The 21554-nt window shown below is 47.5% G+C and overlaps 1 protein-coding gene across 1 annotated transcript in view; it reads right to left on the bottom strand.

Annotated features, from left to right (window-relative positions):
* Nucleotides 1–652: 652 nt before the first annotated feature.
* Nucleotides 653–21554, bottom strand: part of LOC137346294 (uncharacterized) — a 100461-nt gene continuing 79559 nt past the window's right edge. Inside the window, exon 3 of the mRNA XM_068009776.1 lies at nt 653–9441. Coding sequence (XP_067865877.1) covers nt 5657–9441 — 3785 coding nt within the window. The 3' untranslated portion in view covers nt 653–5656. The remainder of the gene's footprint in view (nt 9442–21554) is intronic.

Below are 21554 nucleotides of genomic sequence, written 5' to 3' on the forward strand. Positions count from 1 at the left end.
AGCAAAGTTAAGTTCTTTAATGGTTTCTCTTTCCGACACTTGGTCGGGTTTCTCCTTCATGACTGCAAAGTTGGCGCCCGTGACTGCAGCAGGTCTTCGATGTGTTCAAACTCTCATATCTTTTTTCAAGGGATGAACCTGGGTTACAATATTGATAGGCCATACTATTCTATGAAGCTTTTCTTCAAGCATAATACCCAATTATATTTTGTGGCCTTTGTTTAAACCATAGGGGTTGAACCCACCCAGAAAGCTGTCCAACTTTCTTTCATTTTCTTCAGTAATTTTCCCAGAAAAAGATGTTTATATTTTGCTGGAACACTATGCTCTATTTTATCTAAGTTGTACAGTCTCCAAGGCCTATTCCTCATAAATCCAAATACCAATGTCTCTCTCTTGCCTGAACTATCTCTTGATAGCATTATTTTAGTTTCACAATTCAGCAGGTTTATTTTAGAAAGACTGAAATTTGAAGAAGAGACTCTGTTTTCAGTCCAGTTCTGTTTGTCGCAGATGATGGGTGATATGGTCAAGCTTTTTTCAGTGAATTTGTTTAAAAAGAGGTTCTTTTTTACTGTCCTACAATCTCAACAAACGTGAAGTAGATCATAGACCCGTAACTGTATAATAATTCTCCAAGCTCCCTTTAGTCTTGACTTTTTTTTTAAATAGTGCTACCATTTATAAAACTGCTCTTTAATTAAAAATAAACTTGCACATCTGCTCTCCATATTGGTTTATCTGGGTGGAGTTATTTCAATCAGTAATGTAGAATAAGATAGTAATTCTTTACCTGTGGGAAAATCTGTCCTCCAGTTTGGAAGCAGCTGGATCGAATTATTGAAATCAATGACAAAGAATGAAGAATCAATTGATCAAATGAGAGATTATCTGTTTCCTGCATTCAAAACAACTTGATAAAGTGATTTAAAACAATGAGAATTAGGGATTAGTTTATTAACTGAGGGAACATCTGCTCTTGATATTGGAAACAGCTGGATGGAGTAATTAGGATCAACACAAACATCCATTGATATCATAGAATGATAAAATTCAGAAAAGACTATTCGGCCTATCATACTTGTGCCAGCACTTTGATCGACCTTTCCAATTTGTCTCACTCCTCTGTTGTTCCCCCATCACCCTGTAATTTTTTTCCTTCAATTCTCTTTTGAATGTTACTATTGCTTCCACCAGCTTTTCAGACAGTGTATTCAAGATCACAAGAACTCGCTGTGTAAAAAAAGTTTCCTCATGTCACCATTGCCACTGGAAATAGTTTCTCCTCATTTACTCTACTCAAACTTTTCATGATTTTGCACACCTCTATCAAATCACCTCTTAACATTCTCTGCTCTCAGGAAAACAACCCCAGCTTCTCCAATCTCTCTGCCCTCAAGCCTGATACCATTCTGGTAAATCTCCTCTGCACCCTCTCCAAGGCCTTGACGTACTTCCTAAAGTGTGGCACCCAGAATTTAACACATTATTCTAGCTGCAGCTTAAGCAGTGTTTTCACATCACTGTTTCACATTCCTGCTTTCTTTCTGTACTCAATTCCTATATTAATAAAGCCAAAGATACTATATGCATTTTTCACAGCCTCTCAACTTGTCCTGCTACCTTCAAATATCTGTGAATTCAGCCCCAGATCTCTCTGTTCTTGTATCCTCTTAAAATTGTACCATTTAGTTCATATTACCTCTCCTCATACTTCCTTCCAAAATGTATAGCACCCTTAACATAGTAAAACATTCAAAGGCTCTTGACAATGTATCAACAGCAAACTGTGACACCAAGCCACACAAGGAGATATTAGGACAAACAGGCGAAATCTTCGGGATAGAGAACATTTTTAAGGAGCGTTTTAAAGGGAGAGACAGAGTTAGAGAGATAGAGAAGTTTAGGGAGAGAAATCCAGAGTTTAGGCCTAGGCAACTGAAGGCACAGCACCAATGGTGGAGTAATTATAATGGGGGGTATACTAAAGGCTGGAATTAGGAAACCGCAGATATCTCAGAGAGTTGCTGGGCTGTAGACAATTACAAGATAGGGACGGGTCAGGCCATGGTGGGATTTGGAAACAAAGATGAGAATTTTAAAATCGAGGTGTTGTTGAACTAGGAGCCAATGTAGTTCAGCGAGCCCAGGATGATGGGTGAATGGGACTTGGTACGAGTTAAGGTATGGATGAACTCAGGTTTACAGAGGGTGCAAGACAGGAGGCTGGCTAGTAGAGTATTGGAATAGATGAGTTTAGAGGTAACAATGGCATGGATGAGGGTTTCAGCAGCAGATGAGCTGAGGGAGGGGCAGAGAAAGGTATTGTTATCGAAGTGGAATGAGGCAGTCTTGGTGATGGAGTGGATATGGGATCAGAAGCTCATCTCAGGGTCAAATAGAATATCAAAGTTGAGAACGGTCTGATTGAGACTCAGACAGTGGCCAGGGAGAGGAATCGCGTTGATGGCTAGGGAAGACAATTTGTGGAAGGACCAAAACCAATGGTGCCAGTCTTCCCAATACTGTGAAAGGAAACTTTTCTAATCCAGGACTGGATGGTTGGACAAGTAGCATAACAAATCATAGACAGTGGAAGTGTCAAGCAAGGTGGCAATGAGATAGAATGGATGTTGTTAGTGTATGTGTGGAACATGATGTCGTGTATTTGGATGATGTTGCCAAGCAGCAGGTTGTATATGCCAAAAAGGAGGGGCCAAGGATCGATCCTTGGGGAACTCCAAATATAATGGAGATGTGCAGCAGGGGGAAGAGAGGCCATCGGTGGCGATTCCCTGGCTACAATTAGATAGATCAGAATGGAATCAGGCAAAGACAATCCCACCCAGTTGGACAATAGTGGAGAGGCATTGGAGGAGGATGGTGTGGGTAACTTTGTAAAAAGCTGCAAACCGGTTGAGATTATGAGAGGGATAGATCAGTGAATTAGAATGAGGCATTAATTTACCAACTGAGGAAAATATCTGCTGTTGGAAACAGCGAGATGATATTATTTGTCACTTGATTATTGTAAGCTACTGATCATTTAATCATTTTGGAAGGATAGGAAGAAAGGAAAAAGAGTTAGAGTAGCTCTTTTAATGAAGGATGAGATCAGTACATTAGTGAGAAAGGATCTTGCTTCGGAAGAGCAAGATGCAGAATCAGTTTGGATAGAGTTAAGAAATTGTAAAGGAAAGAAGTTACTTGTGGGAGTAGTTTACAGGCTACCTAACTAACTGCACTGTAGGATAGAGTATAAATCAAGAAATAATGGGAGCTTGTCAGAAATATTGTACCGTAATAATTGTGGACTATTTTAATCTTCATATAGATTGGGTGAATCAGTTGGCCAAGGTAACCATGAGGATGAGTGCATAGAGTATATTCAGGACAGTTTCCTAGAGCAATACACTCTGGAACCAACAGGGAGCAGGTTGTTTTAGATTTGGTAATGTGTAATCAGATAGTATTAATTAATGACCTCATAGTTAAGGATCCTGTTGACAAAAGTGATCATAACATGATGAATATCATATTCACTTTGAGGGTGTGACATTTGGGTCTGAAGCTAGTGCCTTAAAATTAAATAAAGGCAATTACAAGGGCATGAAGACAGAGTTGGCTAAAATGGACTGGGAAAATAGGTTAAATGTTAAGACGGTCAAGAAGCGGTGGAAGACATTTAAGGAGATATTTCATAACTCTCAACAAAGATATATTTCATTTCATCCTCTATAACTAACTAACAAAGTTAGTGGTAAACTAAAAGTTTGGAAAGTTTTAGAAACCAGCAAAGCCTGGCTGAAAAAATAGGGAAAAATTAGAGTAAAAGAGTAAACTAGCGAGAAATATAAAAACAAACAATATAAGCTTCTACAAGTATATAAAAAGAAATAGAGTAGCTAAAGTAAACATTGGTATCTTAGGGGATGTGACTGGGGAATTAATAATGGGAAACCAAGAAATGGCATTGAGTTTGAACAAGTATTTTGTTTCTGGCTTCAAAGTAGAAAACACAAAGAGCATCCCATGAATAGTAGAAAATTAAGAGGTAAAAAGGAGGGAGGAACTGAAAACAATCACTATCACTAGAGAAAATATATGAGGAAAACTGATGGAACTAAAGGCTGGCAAGTCCCCTGGACCTGATAGCCTGCAACCTAGAGTTGTAAAAGAAGTTGCTGCAGAGATAGTGGATACATTGATTGCAATCTTCCAAAATTCCCAAGATACTGGAAAGGTCACAGGGGATCAGAAAACCGCAAATGTAACACCTCTATTCAAGAAAGGAGGGAGACAGTAACAGGAAACTATAGGCTAGTTAGCCTAATACCTGACATTGAGAAAATGCTAGAATATGTTATTAAGGAAATAGCAGCAGGATATTTAGAAAATCACAGTACAATCAGGCTGAGTCAACATGGTTTTATGAAAGGGAAATCATGTTTGACAAACTTATTCGAGTTCTTTGAAGATATAGCAAGCAGGGTGGACAAAGGGAAATCAGTAGATGTAGTGTATTTGGATTTCCAAAAGGCATTTGATAAGCTGCCACATAAACGTTTACTACACAAGGTAAGAGGTCATGGTGTTGAGAGTAACATATTAGCACGGATAGAGGATTGAATAACTAACAGGAAACAGAGAGTCAGGATAAATGGGTCATTTTCAGATTGGCAAAGTGTAACTAGTGGAGTGCCACAGGGATCAGTGCTGGAGCCTCGACTATTTACAATACATTTTAATGACTTGGATGAAGGGGTCGAGTGTATTGTAGCCAAATTACTGACGGTACACAGATAGGTAAGAAAGCAAGTTGTGAGGAGGATACAAAGAGTCTGCAAAGAGATATAGGTAGGTTAATTAAGTGGCCAAAATTTGGGAGATGGAGTATAATGTGGGAAAGCGTGAGTCTGGCCACTTTGGCGAGAAGGATAGAAAAGAGGAATATTATTTAAATGGAGAGAGACTACAAAGAGATCTGGGTGTTCTTGTACCTGAATCACAAAAGGTTAGCATGCAGGTACAGCAAGTGATTAGAAAGGCAAACGGAATATTGGCTTTTATTGCAAGGGGGAGTGGAGTATAAAAGTAGGAAAGTCTTTCTACAGCTATCCGGGACATTTGTGAGAACGCACCGAGAGTTCTGTGTGCAGTATTAGTCTCCTTACTTAAGGAGGGATATACTTTCATTGGAAGCAGTTCAGAGAAGGTTCACTCGGCTGATTCCTGCGATGAGGGTGTTGTCTTATGAGGAAAGGCTGAGCAGATTGGAGCCTACACTCATTGGAATTGAGAGGAATGAGAGGTGATCTTATTGAAACATAAAGGATTCTGAGGGGGCTTGGCAGGGTAGAGAGGATGTTTCCCCTCACGGGGGAATCTAGGAATGGGGGCACAGTTTAAAAATATGGGGTCTCCAATTTAAGACTGAGATAAGGAGCAATTTCTTCTCTCAGTGTTGTTAGTCTTTAGAATTCTCTTCCCCAGAGAGCAGTGGAGGCTGGGTAATTGAATATATTCAAAGCTAAGTTAGACAGTTTTTTGATGCCCAAGGAAGTGATGATTTCTGGTGGTCAGGCAGGAAACTGCAGTTCAGGCCACAATCCGATCAGTCATCATCTTATTGAAAGGCAGAGCAGGCTAGCTCCTCTTATGATCTTATGATCCAATTGCACACCTTAGAAACCTTATCTTTAATTATTTTTCCGAAACTTTTCTTTTCCTGTACAGCTTGATATTGCTTCCATTCAAATGAAAGCAGCGGCTTATTCTCAGCAACTTTTGCTATAATCTCAGCCTGTTGTTTGACTACATTCAGTGACTGAATTCGCTCCTGGAACCCAGGCTTAGCTTCCTCTTTCTCAGACTGAATCAGCAGATTGATGTAATCTGGGGTTGATAACGGGTTTGGTCTGAGAGCGATTTCTTCAAGTCTTAAAATGCTCTGAGATGATTTTTCAATCAGCTCCAACACGACATCCTGAACATCAGCCAATTCCTGCTGAAGTTGTTCCATGATTTTCTGCTGTGACATCTTTTCACCAGATGCCTTCTCATACTTTTCTTTCAGCTGATTGTATGTCCTCTTCTCCTTTCTGGTTTTATACTCAAATCTGTACTTCTGGTTGTAATGAACAGACCAGATACATTTATTAGGACAGGCTGTGCAGTTCCCATTGCCATCCATTGATGCACATCCTCGTTTTTCAGCATCATTAGGAATGCCACAGGGATAATGACAGGTGAAGTGACATTTCTGACAGTTGGTTATGTAATGACCGGTCCCGCTGATATCTTCCTTTTCTGCAACTGTGACTTCAATTTCATATTCAAAATCTTTATTTGCATCCAGATCGACCTGGTGTTGGTGCAAAGCCTGTTGTGTTTTCCTGATCTCCTCCAGTTTTGTCAGACCCGCTTTGATCTGAGGCTGCAATCCCTCTACCGCAGCCTCCAGCTGCTGACGCTCCCTAAGCACCTCCTTTGTCAAGCGTAAACTCTTTGTTTCCATTTTGCTCAGAGCTACAAAAAATTTCTTCATACTGTTTGATCCCATCTTCCAGAACATTGCATCAAAGTTCTCACTGTCCTCCTCCTCTTCCTCCTCATTGCTATCATCAGGATTCCTCTTGTCAGCAGGGTTTTCAGCAGCTGAACTTTGAGCAAATATGGCTGAATTGTTGAACTTGAAGTGAACTGGAAAACCTTTTTTATCTTTGGGACACGGTACCTCAGCAACATTGATGGCCTCCAGAACAGGGGGAACCTGCCCATCAGCGAATGTCACCAGTATTCGGATGTTCTCTGCAATATCTTTACCAAAAATGGAAAGAATCGAATCAAAGACATATTTCTGTGAATGAGTCAGACGAGCCGAAGAGGCCTGAGTGACAAAACACACGGCATCGATCTGATTAATACCATCTGGGGAAGTAAATAAATCTCGGATCTGATCAGTGATAAGTTTATCTCGGGTTATCCCCCTGGTATCTCCGAATCCCGGCGTGTCTATAATAGTGAGAGAGTGATCAATCCGGAATCCTTCTCGATGGTGGAGTTCGTAGGCAGTGATTGAGGATGTCTGACTTTCAGCCTGGGATCTTCCTGTCCCTTCATCTATTAATTTGTATCTGAAGTTGTCCTTCCATTCCACACCCAGGATGTAGTTGATCATTCCATTAATGAGGGTTGTTTTTCCTGCTCCTGTTGCTCCAAGAACCATAATTGCCCTGACACTGTGTTTTGTGGTGGGCTTTCCGAAGGAGCATTTTACACGGTATCCGTCCTTGTCAAGTATCTTCTTCTTTAAGGGGATTGTGTAAATGGAAGGGTTCCCACTGGCTGTTAATGTACTTTCTCTGCGAAGTTTCTCTGCTAGTCTGTTTGGTTCATTTTCTGTTTCTATTAAAACCTCATCACTTGCTGCACTAGACCCTCCTTCTCCACAGTCAGCAGACACTCGCACTCTGTAGGATGTCTTGGGTTTCAATCCCTCTAAAGTATAATGACATCCGCTGACTGTTGTCTTTATTTCCTTCCAATGTACATTCTCCGTGCTAGAGGTAACTGCCTTTTCTTCTCTATATTCTATCCTGTACTGAACTATATTGACACCAGCTCCAATCTCAGTCGGCCTGTCCCAGGTGAGTATTGCAGAACACCAGTATAGCTGGAGTGTTAAAAGTTTAGCAGGTGGACTTGTTGGAAGTGTGGTGACACAGTAACTCTCACAGGCCATGCTGACCCCTGCCTTGATCTCTGCTCTGTATTGGAATTGATATTCCTGGTGTGTCTGTAACCCAGGTATTGTGAAGGAGTCGGATTGATGGGATGTATCCACAGTTGTCCATTCCTCCTGTTGGGTAGCTCGGTACTCCACCTTGTACCCAACAATCTCACTAGCACCGTATCTCGGTGGCTGTAATTGGAGTGTCACACTGTCATGTGTTGTTCCACTAACCACAGGTCTCTCCGGCTGTGATGGGGGTTTGAAGCACTGGGTCACCACAAACCCTCTCTCATACAGGTAAATCGATGCTCCTACATTACTGTCATCCTGCACAGAAGCAACAATGAACTTTGTTTTCCCTCGTGCTCTGTTGGCTGTGGCAAAATCCAGGAATAAGCGAGAGCACTCCCTCATCTTCTGGGATACAGACACTGAGTTAAACCACTGCTGGTTGTGATATTCTGCACTAACCCGGTTAGCAGGATTTGGTATCTGCATTTTCTCAGCTGTGTGAGATTGTAGGTAGCTGGCTGCTTCTGACAGATAGAAGTCCTCTTGATGTAGTGATGTAAATGTGAAGCAGACCACATAATCTGTCTCTGGATCCAACACTTCTCTATCCAACTCACTCCTTGATTTCACAGAATGAATATCTTTCAATATCATGAGGTAAGATCTCACCACATTCATTTCCCGCTCCTTGTCATCCAGCCATTTGATCAGTGACTGGTGTTTGAATGGTGACTGTTCCCTGTTCTTCAGAATATCCACCAGTGATCCTTCCTCTTTCCCACCTCCACGGATAGATGGTAACACACTGGCTAAAGTCTTCTGGAAAACCAGTTTATACTCCAGACACATCTCTCGGAATTTCACTATCCTGTCCCTGATCTCTGGAAATTGAATAGTGATACTGTCTCTCATCAGATCATTACATCTCATCACTGTCTCATTGAGCTGCTCCAGTACAGACTGAGAGTGATTGACCAGTCCGATGCTTATGTCTCGTACCAGCTGAGCAGCTTTGGAGTCCAGTTTGTTGAGTGGGTAAAGCCAGACTCTCATGGGCACTGCGTGCTCTCCATCTGCTCCCAGTAAATTTGGGAGGTTTCTGTAGATTTTGATGGCATCATGGAATGTGGTGGGATTGTTTTCCAGTGAGAAATCCCCATAAAAGGTGCAGCTGAATTTCTGGGCATTTGATTTTTCTTCATCTGTCATTTTTAGGGAGGCCTCACCCTCAATTGAAATCCCAGGAATAATTTTAATCATCACCTCCAGCTTACCCTGAATATCCTGTAGACTGTCTGCTGAAGAGACCTCTTGATCAAACACAAAGAAAGCCTGAGCCCCGTACAGCACTGCTGTAACCACGTGTGTTGCTGTCCCCTGATCAAACACATACGGGTAGGTTACATTCTGCCGACCTAAGTGACTCATTGTCAGCTGTTTAAACCTGGTTGTTGTTCGGTACTGAAGGGTCACTCGGGCCTGTTGCTTTGATTTCTTTGTGTCGTTGAGATATTTCGCTGATCCTTTCACCTCTATTAAACCACCCAAGAAACTTGCTTTCAATGATGCATCCACATTCAAAGCAGAGGCTTTCTTCTCAGTGGTGTCGGATGCAATGATGTGAAACTCTGTGTTAGGCTGAGATCGGACATCAAGGTCATTTTGCAGAGTCTCCAAGTCCCAAAGTGTGACCCCTGCAAAAAAATAATCAATAAAAATATTAATGTTGAGATTAATTGTGTTAATATGGCGTGAATGAAAGAACAACGACCAAAGGACAGTGAGCAGCAGCGAGAATGGGACAAGGCACGAGAGGTGAGGATAAGATGAGATGTGACCCATGGCGAGAGTAGGATCAGAGAGGAGAGGCGAGGGTAAAACGAGCTGTGATTCATGGTGAGCGTGGGATCAGAGAGGAGAGGCGGGAGTAAAAGGAGCTGTGATTCATGGTGAGAGTGGGATCATAGAGGAGAGGCGAGGGTAAAAGGAGCTGTGATTCATGGCGAGAGTGGGATCAGAGAGGAGAGGCGAGGGATAAAGGAGCTGTGATTCATGGTGAGAGTGGGAACAGAGAGGAGAGGCGGGAGTAAAAGGAGCTGTGATTCATGGTGAGAGTGGGATCAGAGTGGAGAGGCGGGAGTAAAAGGAGCTGTGATTCATGGTGAGACTGGGATCAGAGGGGAGAGGCGGGAGTAAAAGGAGCTGTGATTCATGGTGAGAGGCGGGAGTAAAAGGAGCTTTGATTCATGGTGAGAGTGGGATCAGAGAGGAGAGACGGGAGTAAAAGGAGCCGTGATTCATGGTGAGAATGGGATCAGAGGGGAGAGGCGGGAGTAAAAGGAGCTGTGATTCATGGTGAGAGGCAGGAGTAAAAGGAGCTGTGATTCATGGCGAGAGTGGGATCAGAGAGGAGAGGCGAGAGTAAAAGGAGCTGTGATACATGGTGAGAGTGGGATCAGTGAGGAGATGGGAGGGTAAAAGGAGCTGTGATTGATGACGAGAGTGGGATCAGAGAGGAGACGGGAGGGTAAAAGGAGCTCTGATTCATGGTGAGAGTGGGATCAGAGAGGAGAGGCGGGAGTAAAAGGAGCTGTGATTCATGGTGAGAGTGGGATCAGAGGGGAGAGGCGGGAGTAAAAGGAGCTGTGATTCATGGTGAGAGTGGGATCAGAGAGGAGAGGCGGGAGTAAAAGGAGCTGTGATTCATGGCGAGAGTGGGATCAGAGAGGAGACGGTGGGGGAAAAGGAGCTGTGATTCATCTCGAGAGTGGGATGAGAGAGGAGAGGCGGGAGTAAAAGGAGCTGTAATTCATGGTGAGAGTGGGATCAGAGAGGAAGGCGAGGGTAAAAGGAGCTGTGATTCATGGTGAGAGTGGGAACAGAGGGGAGAGGCGAGGGTAAAAGGAGCTGTGATTCATGGTGAGAGTGGGATCAGAGAGGAGAGGCGGGAGTAAAAGGAGCTCTGATTCATTGTGAGAGTGGGATCAGAGAGGAAGGCAAGGGTAAAAGGAGCTGTGATTCATGGTGAGAGTGGGATCAGAGAGGAGAGGCGAGGGTAAAAGGAGCTGTGATTCATGGTGAGAATGGGATCATCGAGGAGAGGTGAGGGTAAAAGGAGCTGTGATTCATGGCGAGAGTGGGATCAGAGAGGAGAGGCGGGAGTAAAAGGAGCTGTAATTCATGGCGAGAGTGGGATCAGAGAGGAGAGGCGAGGGGAAAAGGAGCTGTGATTCATGGTGAGAGTGGGATCAGAGAGGAGAGGCGAGGGCAAAAGGAGCTGTGATTCATCTCGAGAGTTGGATCAGAGAGGAAAGGCGAGGGTAAAAACAGCTGTGATTCATGGTGAGAGTGGGATAAGAGAGGAGAGGCGAGGGTAAATGGAGCTGTGATTCATGGCGAGAGTGAGATCAGAGAGGAGAGGCGGGAGTAAAAGGAGCTGTGATTCATGGCGAGAGTGGGAACAGAGGATAGAGTCGGGAGTTAAATTAGCTGTGATTCATGGTGAGAGTGGGATCAGAGAGGAGAGGCGGGAGTAAAAGGAGCTGTGATTCATAGTGAGAGTGGGAACAGAGGAGAGAGGCGAGAGTAAAAGCAGCTGTGATTCATGGCGAGAGTGGGAACAGGAGAGAGGCGAGAGTAAAAGCAGCTGTGATTCATGGCGAGAGTGGGAACAGAGGATAGAGTCGGGAGTTAAATTAGCTGTGATTCATGGTGAGAGTGGGATCAGAGAGGAGAGGCGGGAGTAAAAGGAGCTGTGATTCATCTCGAGAGTTGGATCAGAGAGGAGAGGCGAGGGTAAAAGGAGCTGTGATTCATGGTGAGAGTGGGATCAGAGAGGAGAGGCGAGGGTAAAAGGAGCTGTGATTCATGGTGAGAGTGGGATCAGAGAGGACAGGCGAGGGTAAAAGGAGCTGTGATTCATGGTGAGAGTGGGATCAGAGAGGAGAGACGGGAGTAAAAGGAGCTGTGATTCATGGTGAGAGTGGGATCAGAGAGGAGAGGCGGGAGTAAAAGGAGCTGTGATTCATCTCGAGAGTTGGATCAGAGAGGAGAGGCGGGAGTTAAATTAGCTGTGATTCATGGTGAGAGTGGGATCAGAGAGGAGAGGCGGGAGTAAAAGGAGCTGTTATTCATGGCGAGAGTGGGAACAGAGGATAGAGTCGGGAGTAAAAGGAGCTGTGATTCATGGCGAGAGTGGGATCAGAGAGGAGAGGCGGCAGTAAAAGGAGCTGTGATTCATGGCGAGAGTGCGAACAGAGGAGAGAGTCGGGAGTAAAAGGAGCTGTGATTCATGGCGAGAGTGGGATCAGAGAGGAGAGGCGAGGGTAAAAGGATCTGTGCTTCATGGCGAGAGTGGGAACAGAGGAGAGAGTCAGGAGTAAAAGGAGCTGTGATTTATGGTGAGAGTGGGATCAGCGAGGGGAGAGGCGAGGGGAAATGGAGCTGTGATTCATGGCGAGAGTGGGATCAGAGAGGAGAGGCGGGAGTAAAAGGAGCTGTGATTCATGGCGTGAGTGGGATCAGCGAGGGGAGAGGCGAGGGGAAATGGAGCTGTGATTCATGGCGAGAGTGCGAACAGAGGAGAAGAGACGGGAGTAAAAGGAGCTGTGATTCATGGCGAGAGTGGGATCAGAGAGGAGAGGCGAGGGTAAAAGGATCTGTGCTTCATGGCGAGAGTGGGAACAGAGGAGAGAGTCAGGAGTAAAAGGAGCTGTGATTCATGGTGAGAGTGGGATCAGAGAGGAGAGGCGGGAGTAAAAGGAGCTGTGATTCATGGCGAGAGTGGGATCAGAGAGGAGAGGCGGGAGCAAAAGGAGCTGTGATTCATAGTGAGAGTGGGATCAGCGAGGAGAGGCGGGAGTAAAAGGAGCTGTGATTCATCTCGAGAGTTGGATCAGAGAGGAAAGGCGAGGGTAAAAGGAGCTGTGATTCATGGCGAGAGTGCGAACAGAGGAGAGAGTCGGGAGTAAAAGGAGCTGTGATTCATGGCGAGAGTGAGATCAGAAAGGAGAGGAGAGGGTAAAAGGAGCTGTGATTCATGGTGAGAGTGCGAACAGAGGAGAGCGTCGGGAGTAAAAGGAGCTGTGATTCATGGCGAGAGTGGAATCAGAGAGGAGAGGCGGGAGGAAAAGGAGCTGTGATTCATGGCGAGAGTGGGATCAGACAGGGGGAGAGGCGAGAGTAAAAGGAGCTGTGATTCATGGTGAGAGTGTGATCAGAGAGGGGGAGAGGCGAGAGTAAAAGGAGCTGTGATTCATGGTGAGAGTGGGAACGGGGAGAGGCGAGTGTAAAAGGAGATGTGATTCATGGTGAGAGTGGGATCAGAGAGGAGAGGCGGGAGTAAAAGGAGCTGTGATTCATCTCGAGAGTTGGATCAGAGAGGAAAGGCGAGGGTAAAAGGAGCTGTGATCCATGGTGAGAGTGGGATCAGAGAGGAGAGGGGTGGTTAAAAGGAGCTGTGATTCATGGTGAGAGTGGGATCAGAGAGGAGAGGCGAGTGTAAAAGGATATGTGATTCATGGTGAGAGTGGGATCAGAGAGGAGAGGCGGGAGTAAAAGGAGCTGTGATTCATGGTGAGAGTGGGATGAGAGAGGAGAGGCGGGAGTAAAAGGAGCTGTGATTCATGGCGAGAGTGGGATCAGAGGGGACAGGCGGGAGTAAAAGGAGCTGTGATTCATGGCGAGAGTGGGATCAGAGAGGAGAGGCGGGAGTAAAAGGAGCTGTGATTCATGGTGAGAGTGGGATGAGAGAGGAGAGGCGGGAGTAAAAGGAGCTGTGATTCATGGCGAGAGTGGGATCAGAGAGGAGAGGCGGGAGGAAAAGGAGCTGTGATTCATGGTGAGAGTGGGATCAGAGAGGAGAGGAGGGAGGAAAAGGAGCTGCGATTCATAGTGAGAGTGGGATGAGAGAGGAGAGGCGGGAGTAAAAGGAGCTGTGATTCATCTCGAGAGTTGGATCAGAGAGGAGAGGCGAGGGTAAAAAGAGCTGTGATCCATGGTGAGAGTGGGATCAGAGAGGAGAGGCGGGAGTAAAAGGAGCTGTGATTCATGGTGAGAGTGGGATCAGAGAGGAGAGGCGGGAGTAAAAGGAGCTGAGATTCATGGTGAGAGTGGGATCAGAGAGGAGAGGCGAGTATAAAAGGAGCTGTGATTCACGGTGAGAGTGGGATCAGAGAGGAGAGGCGAGAGTAAAAGCAGCTGTGATTCATGGTGAGAGTGGGATCAGAGAGGAGAGGCGAGTATAAAAGGAGCTGTGATTCACGGTGAGAGTGGGATCAGAGAGGAGAGGCGAGAGTAAAAGCAGCTGTGATTCATGGTGAGAGTGGGATCAGAGAGGAGAGGCGGGAGTAAAAGGAGCTGAGATTCATGGTGAGAGTGGGATCAGAGAGGACAGGCGAGGGTAAAAGGAGCTGTGATTCATCTCGAGAGTTGGATCAGAGAGGAAAGGCGAGGGTAAAAGGAGCTGTGATTCATGGTGAGAGTGGGATCAGAGAGGAGAGGCGAGGGTAAAAGGAGCTGTGATCCATGGTGAGAGTGGGAACGGGGAGAGGCGAGTGTAAAAGGATATGTGATTCATGGTGAGAGTGGGATCAGAGAGGAGAGGCGAGGGTAAAAGGAGCTGTGATTCATGGCGGGAGTGGGATCAGAGGGGACAGGCGGGAGTAAAAGGAGCTGTGATTCATGGCGAGAGTGGGATCAGAGAGGAGAGGCGGGAGGAAAAGGAGCTGTGATTCATGGTGAGAGTGGGATCAGAGAGGAAAGGAGGGAGGAAAAGGAGCTGTGATTCATAGTGAGAGTGGGATGAGAGAGGAGAGGCGGGAGTAAAAGGAGCTGTGATTCATCTCGAGAGTGGGATCAGAGAGGAGAGGCGGTTGTAAAAGGAGCTGTGATTCATGGTGAGAGTGGGATCAGAGAGGAGAGGCGAGGATAAAAGGAGCTGTGATTCATGGTGAGAGTGGGATCAGAGAGGAGAGGCGGTTGTAAAAGGAGCTGTGATTCATGGTGAGAGTGGGATCAGAGAGGAGAGGCGAGGGTAAAAGGAGCTGTGATTCATGGCGAGAGTGGGATCAGAGAGGAGAGGCGAGGGTAAAAGGAGCTGTGATTCATGGCGAGAGTGGGATCAGAGAGGAGAGGCGGGAGTAAAAGGAGCTGTGATTCATAGTGAGAGTGGGATGAGAGAGGAGAGGCGGGAGTAAAAGGAGCTGTGATTCATAGTGAGAGTGGGATGAGAGAGGAGAGGCGGGAGTAAAAGGAGCTGTGATTCATCTCGACAGTTGGATCAGAGAGGAAAGGCGAGGGTAAAAAGAGCTGTCATTCATCCCGAGAGTTGGATCAGAGAGGAAAGGCGAGGGTAAAAAGAGCTGTGATCCATGGTGAGAGTGGGATCAGAGGGGACAGGCGGGAGTAAAAGGAGCTGTGATTCATGGCGAGAGTGGGATCAGAGAGGAGAGGCGGGAGTAAAAGGAGCTGTGATTCATGGCGAGAGTGGGATCAGAGAGGGGAGGCGGGAGGAAAAGGAGCTGTGATTCATGGTGAGAGTGGGATCAGAGAGGAGAGGAGGGAGGAAAAGGAGCTGTGATTCATAGTGAGAGTGGGATGAGAGAGGAGAGGCGGGAGTAAAAGGAGCTGTGATTCATGGTGAGAGTGGGATCAGGGAGGAGATGCGAAGGTAAAAGGAGCTGTGATTCATGGCGAGAGTGGGATCAGAGAGGAAAGGCGAGGGTAAAAAGAGCTGTGATCCATGGTGAGAGTGGGATCAGAGAGGAGAGGCGGGAGTAAAAGGAGCTGTGATTCATAGTGAGAGTGGGTTGAGAGAGGAGAGGCGGGAGTAAAAGGAGCTGTGATTCATCTCGACAGTTGGATCAGAGAGGAAAGGCGAGGGTAAAAAGAGCTGTGATCCATGGTGAGAGTGGGATCAGAGAGGAGTGGCGAGAGTAAAAGTAGCTGTGATTCATGGTGAGAGTGGGATCAGAGAGGAGAGGCGGGAGTAAAAGGATCTGTGATTCATGGTGAGAGTGGGATCAGAGAGGAGAGGCGAGAGTAAAAGTAGCTGTGATTCATGGTGAGAGTGGGATCAGAGAGGAGAGGCGGGAGTAAAAGGAGCTGAGATTCATGGTGAGAGTGGGATCAGAGAGGAGAGGCGAGGGGAAAAGGAGCTGTGATTCATCTCGAGAGTTGGATCAGAGAGGAGAGGCGAGGGGAAAAGGATCTGTGATTCATGGTGAGAGTGGGATCAGAGAGGAGAGGCGAGAGTAAAAGTAGCTGTGATTCATGGTGAGAGTGGGATCAGAGAGGAGAGGCGGGAGTAAAAGGAGCTGAGATTCATGGTGAGAGTGGGATCAGAGAGGACAGACGAGGGTAAAAGGAGCTGTGAGTCATGGTGAGAGTGGGATCAGAGGAGAGAGGCGAGGGTAAAAGGAGCTGTGATTCATCTCGAGAGTTGGATCAGAGAGGAAAGGCGAGGGTAAAAGGAGCTGTGATCCATGGTGAGAGTGGGATCAGAGAGGAGAGGCGAGGGGAAAAGGAGCTGTGATTCATGGTGAGAGTGGGATCAGAGAGGAGAGGCGAGGGTAAAAGGAGCTGTGAGTCATGGTGAGAGTGGGATCAGAGAGGAGAGGCGGGAGTAAAAGGAGCTGTGATTCAAGGCGAGAGTGGGATCAGAGGAGAGAGGCGAGGGTAAAAGGAGCTGTGATTCATCTCGAGAGTTGGATCAGAGAGGAAAGGCGAGGGTAAAAGGAGCTGTGATCCATGGTGAGAGTGGGATCAGAGAGGAGAGGCGAGGGGAAAAGGAGCTGTGATTCATCTCGAGATTTGGATCAGAGAGGAAAGGCGAGGGGAAAAGGAGCTGTGATTCATGGTGAGAGTGGGATCAGAGAGGAGAGGCGAGGGGAAAAGGAGCTGTGATTCATGGTGAGAGTGGGATCAGAGAGCAGAGGCGAGGGTAAAAGGATCTGTGATTCATGGTGAGAGTGGAATCATAGAGGAGAGGCGTGGGTAAAAGGAGCTGTGATTCACAGCGAGAGTGGGATCAGAGGAGAGATGCGAGGGTAAAAGGAGCTGTGATTCATGGTGAGAGTGGGAACAGAGGAGAGAGGCGAGGTTAAAAGGAGCTGTGATTCACAGCGAGAGTGGGATCAGAGGAGAGAGGCGTGAGTGAAAGGAGCTGTGATTCATGGTGAGAGTGGGAACAGAGGAGAGAGTCGGGAGTTAAATTAGCTGTGATTCATGGTGAGAGTGGGATCAGAGAGGAGAGGCGGGAGTAAAAGGAGCTGTGATTCATGGCGAGATTGGGATCAGAGAGGAGAGGGGTGGTTAAAAGGAGCTGTGATTCATGGTGAGAGTGGGAACGGGGAGAGGCGAGTGTAAAAGGAGATGTGATTCATGGTGAGAGTGGGATCAGAGGAGAGAGGCGAGGGTAAAAGGAGCTGTGATTCATGGCGAGAGTGGAATCAGAGGGGACAGGCGGGAATAAAAGGAGCTGTGATTCATGGCGAGAGTGGGATCAGAGAGGAGAGGCGGGAGTAAAAGGAGCTGTGATTCATGGCAAGAGTGGGAACAGAGAGGAGAGGCGGGAGGAAAAGGAGCTGTGATTCATGGTGAGAGTGGGATCAGAGAGGAGAGGAGGGAGGAAAAGGAGCTGTGATTCATAGTGAGAGTGGGATGAGAGAGGAGAGGCGGGAGTAAAAGGAGCTGTGATTCATCTCGAGAGTTGGATCAGAGAGGAGAGGCGAGGGCAAAAGGAGCTGTGATTCATCCCGAGAGTTGGATCAGAGAGGAAAGGCGATGGTAAAAAGAGCTGTGATCCATGGTGAGAGTGGGATCAGAGAGGAGAGGCGGGAGTAAAAGGAGCTGTGATTCATGGTGAGAGTGGGATCAGAGAGGAGAGGCGGGAGTAAAAGGAGCTGTGATCCATGGTGAGAGTGGGATCAGAGAGGAGAGGCGGGAGTAAAAGGAGCTGTGATTCATGGTGAGAGTGGGATCAGAGAGGAGAGGCGGGAGTAAAAGGAGCTGTGATTCATCTCGAGAGATGGATCAGAGAGGAAAGGCGATGGTAAAAAGAGCTGTGATCCATGGTGAGAGTGGGATCAGAGAGGAGAGGCGGGAGTAAAAGGAGCTGTGATTCATGGTGAGAGTGGGATCAGAGAGGAGAGGCGTGAGTGAAAGGAGCTGAGATTCATGGTGAGAGTGGGATCAGAGAGGAGAGGCGTGAGTGAAAGGAGCTGAGATTCATGGTGAGAGTGGGAGCAGAGAGGAGAGGCGTGAGTGAAAGGAGCTGAGATTCATGGTGAGAGTGGGAGCAGAGAGGAGAGGCGAGGGGAAAAGGAGCTGTGATTCATCTCGAGAGTTGGATCAGAGAGGAAAGGCGAGGGTAAAAGGAGCTGTGATTCATGGTGAGAGTGGGATCAGAGAGGACAGAGGAGGGTAAAAGGAGCTGTGATTCATGGTGAGAGTGGAATCAGAGAGGAGAGGCGGGAGTAAAAGGAGCTGTGATTCATCTCGAGATTTGGATCAGAGAGGAAAGGCGAGGGGAAAAGGAGCTGTGATTCATGGTGAGAGTGGGATCAGAGAGGAGAGGCGAGGGGAAAAGGAGCTGTGATTCATGGTGAGAGTGGGATCAGAGAGGAGAGGCGAGGGTAAAAGGATCTGTGATTCATGGTGAGAGTGGAATCATAGAGGAGAGGCGAGGGTAAAAGGAGCTGTGATTCACAGCGAGAGTGGGATCAGAGGAGAGAGGCGAGGGTAAAAGGAGCTGTGATTCATGGTGAGAGTGGGAACAGAGGAGAGAGGCGAGGTTAAAAGGAGCTGTGATTCATGGTGAGAGTGGGAACAGAGGAGAGAGGCGAGAGTAAAAGGAGCTGTGATTCATGGCGAGAGTGGGATCAGAGAGGAGAGGCGGGAGTAAAAGGAGCTGTGATTCATGGCGAGAGTGGGAACAGAGGAGAGAGTCGGGAGTTAAATTAGCTGTGATTCATGGTGAGAGTGGGATCAGAGAGGAGAGGCGGGAGTAAAAGGAGCTGTGATTCATGGCGAGATTGGGATCAGAGAGGAGAGGGGAGGGTAAAAGGAGATGTGATTCATGGTGAGAGTGGGATCAGAGAGCAGAGGCGAGGGTAAAAGGAGCTGTGATTCATGGCGAGAGTGGAATCAGAGGGGACAGGCGGGAGTAAAAGGAGCTGTGATTCATGGCGAGAGTGGGATCAGAGAGGAGAGGCGGAAGTAAAAGGAGCTGTGATTCATGGCGAGAGTGGGATCAGAGAGGAGAGGAGGGAGGAAAAGGAGCTCTGATTCATAGTGAGAGTGGGATGAGAGAGGAGAGGCGGGAGGAAAAGGAGCTCTGATTCATAGTGAGAGTGGGATGAGAGAGGAGAGGCGGGAGGAAAAGGAGCTGTGATCCATGGTGAGAGTGGGATCAGAGAGGAGAGGCGAGGGCAAAAGGAGCTGTGGTTCATCCCGAGAGTTGGATCAGAGAGGAAAGGCGAGGGTAAAAAGAGCTGTGATCCATGGTGAGAGTGGGATCAGAGAGGAGAGGCGAGGGCAAAAGGAGCTGGGATTCATGGTGAGAGTCGGATCAGAGAGGAGAGGCGGGAGTAAAAGGAGCTGAGATTCATGGTGAGAGTGGGATCAGAGAGGACAGACGAGGGTAAAAGGAGCTGTGATTTATGGTGAGAGTGGGATCAGAGAGGAGAGGCGGGAGTAAAAGGAGCTGTGATTCATCTCGAGATTTGGATCAGAGAGGAAAGGCGAGGGGAAAAGGAGCTGTGATTCATGGTGAGAGTGGAATCATAGAGGAGAGGCGAGGGTAAAAGGAGCTGTGATTCACAGCGAGAGTGGGATCAGAGAGGAGAGGCGGGAGTAAAAGGAGCTGTGATTCATGGCGAGATTGGGATCAGAGAGGAGAGGGGTGGTTAAAAGGAGCTGTGATTCATCTCGAGATTTGGATCAGAGAGGAAAGGCGAGGGTAAAAGGAGCTGTGATTCATGGTGAGAGTGGGATCAGAGAGGACAGAGGAGGGTAAAAGGAGCTGTGATTCATGGTGAGAGTGGAATCAGAGAGGAGAGGCGGGAGTAAAAGGAGCTGTGATTCATCTCGAGATTTGGATCAGAGAGGAAAGGCGAGGGGAAAAGGAGCTGTGATTCATGGTGAGAGTGGGATCAGAGAGGAGAGGCGAGGGGAAAAGGAGCTGTGATTCATGGTGAGAGTGGGATCAGAGAGGAGAGGCGAGGGTAAAAGGATCTGTGATTCATGGTGAGAGTGGAATCATAGAGGAGAGGCGAGGGTAAAAGGAGCTGTGATTCACAGCGAGAGTGGGATCAGAGGAGAGAGGCGAGGGTAAAAGGAGCTGTGATTCATGGTGAGAGTGGGAACAGAGGAGAGAGGCGAGGTTAAAAGGAGCTGTGATTCATGGTGAGAGTGGGAACAGAGGAGAGAGGCGAGAGTAAAAGGAGCTGTGATTCATGGCGAGAGTGGGATCAGAGAGGAGAGGCGGGAGTAAAAGGAGCTGTGATTCATGGCGAGAGTGGGAACAGAGGAGAGAGTCGGGAGTTAAATTAGCTGTGATTCATGGTGAGAGTGGGATCAGAGAGGAGAGGCGGGAGTAAAAGGAGCTGTGATTCATGGCGAGATTGGGATCAGAGAGGAGAGGGGAGGGTAAAAGGAGATGTGATTCATGGTGAGAGTGGGATCAGAGAGCAGAGGCGAGGGTAAAAGGAGCTGTGATTCATGGCGAGAGTGGAATCAGAGGGGACAGGCGGGAGTAAAAGGAGCTGTGATTCATGGCGAGAGTGGGATCAGAGAGGAGAGGCGGAAGTAAAAGGAGCTGTGATTCATGGCGAGAGTGGGATCAGAGAGGAGAGGAGGGAGGAAAAGGAGCTCTGATTCATAGTGAGAGTGGGATGAGAGAGGAGAGGCGGGAGGAAAAGGAGCTCTGATTCATAGTGAGAGTGGGATGAGAGAGGAGAGGCGGGAGGAAAAGGAGCTGTGATCCATGGTGAGAGTGGGATCAGAGAGGAGAGGCGAGGGCAAAAGGAGCTGTGGTTCATCCCGAGAGTTGGATCAGAGAGGAAAGGCGAGGGTAAAAAGAGCTGTGATCCATGGTGAGAGTGGGATCAGAGAGGAGAGGCGAGGGCAAAAGGAGCTGGGATTCATGGTGAGAGTCGGATCAGAGAGGAGAGGCGGGAGTAAAAGGAGCTGAGATTCATGGTGAGAGTGGGATCAGAGAGGACAGACGAGGGTAAAAGGAGCTGTGATTTATGGTGAGAGTGGGATCAGAGAGGAGAGGCGGGAGTAAAAGGAGCTGTGATTCATCTCGAGATTTGGATCAGAGAGGAAAGGCGAGGGGAAAAGGAGCTGTGATTCATGGTGAGAGTGGAATCATAGAGGAGAGGCGAGGGTAAAAGGAGCTGTGATTCACAGCGAGAGTGGGATCAGAGAGGAGAGGCGGGAGTAAAAGGAGCTGTGATTCATGGCGAGATTGGGATCAGAGAGGAGAGGGGTGGTTAAAAGGAGCTGTGATTCATCTCGAGATTTGGATCAGAGAGGAAAGGCGAGGGGAAAAGGAGCTGTGATTCATGGTGAGAGTGGAATCATAGAGGAGAGGCGAGGGTAAAAGGAGCTGTGATTCACAGCGAGAGTGGGATCAGAGAGGAGAGGCGGGAGTAAAAGGAGCTGTGATTCATGGCGAGAGTGGAATCAGAGGGGACAGGCGGGAGTAAAAGGAGCTGTGATTCATGGCGAGAGTGGGATCAGAGAGGAGAGGAGGGAGGAAAAGGAGCTGTGATTCATGGTGAGAGTGGAATCAGAGGGGACA

The sequence above is a fragment of the Heterodontus francisci genome, chromosome 29 (genome assembly GCF_036365525.1).
Source record: "Heterodontus francisci isolate sHetFra1 chromosome 29, sHetFra1.hap1, whole genome shotgun sequence".
Lineage (NCBI taxonomy): Eukaryota > Metazoa > Chordata > Chondrichthyes > Heterodontiformes > Heterodontidae > Heterodontus > Heterodontus francisci.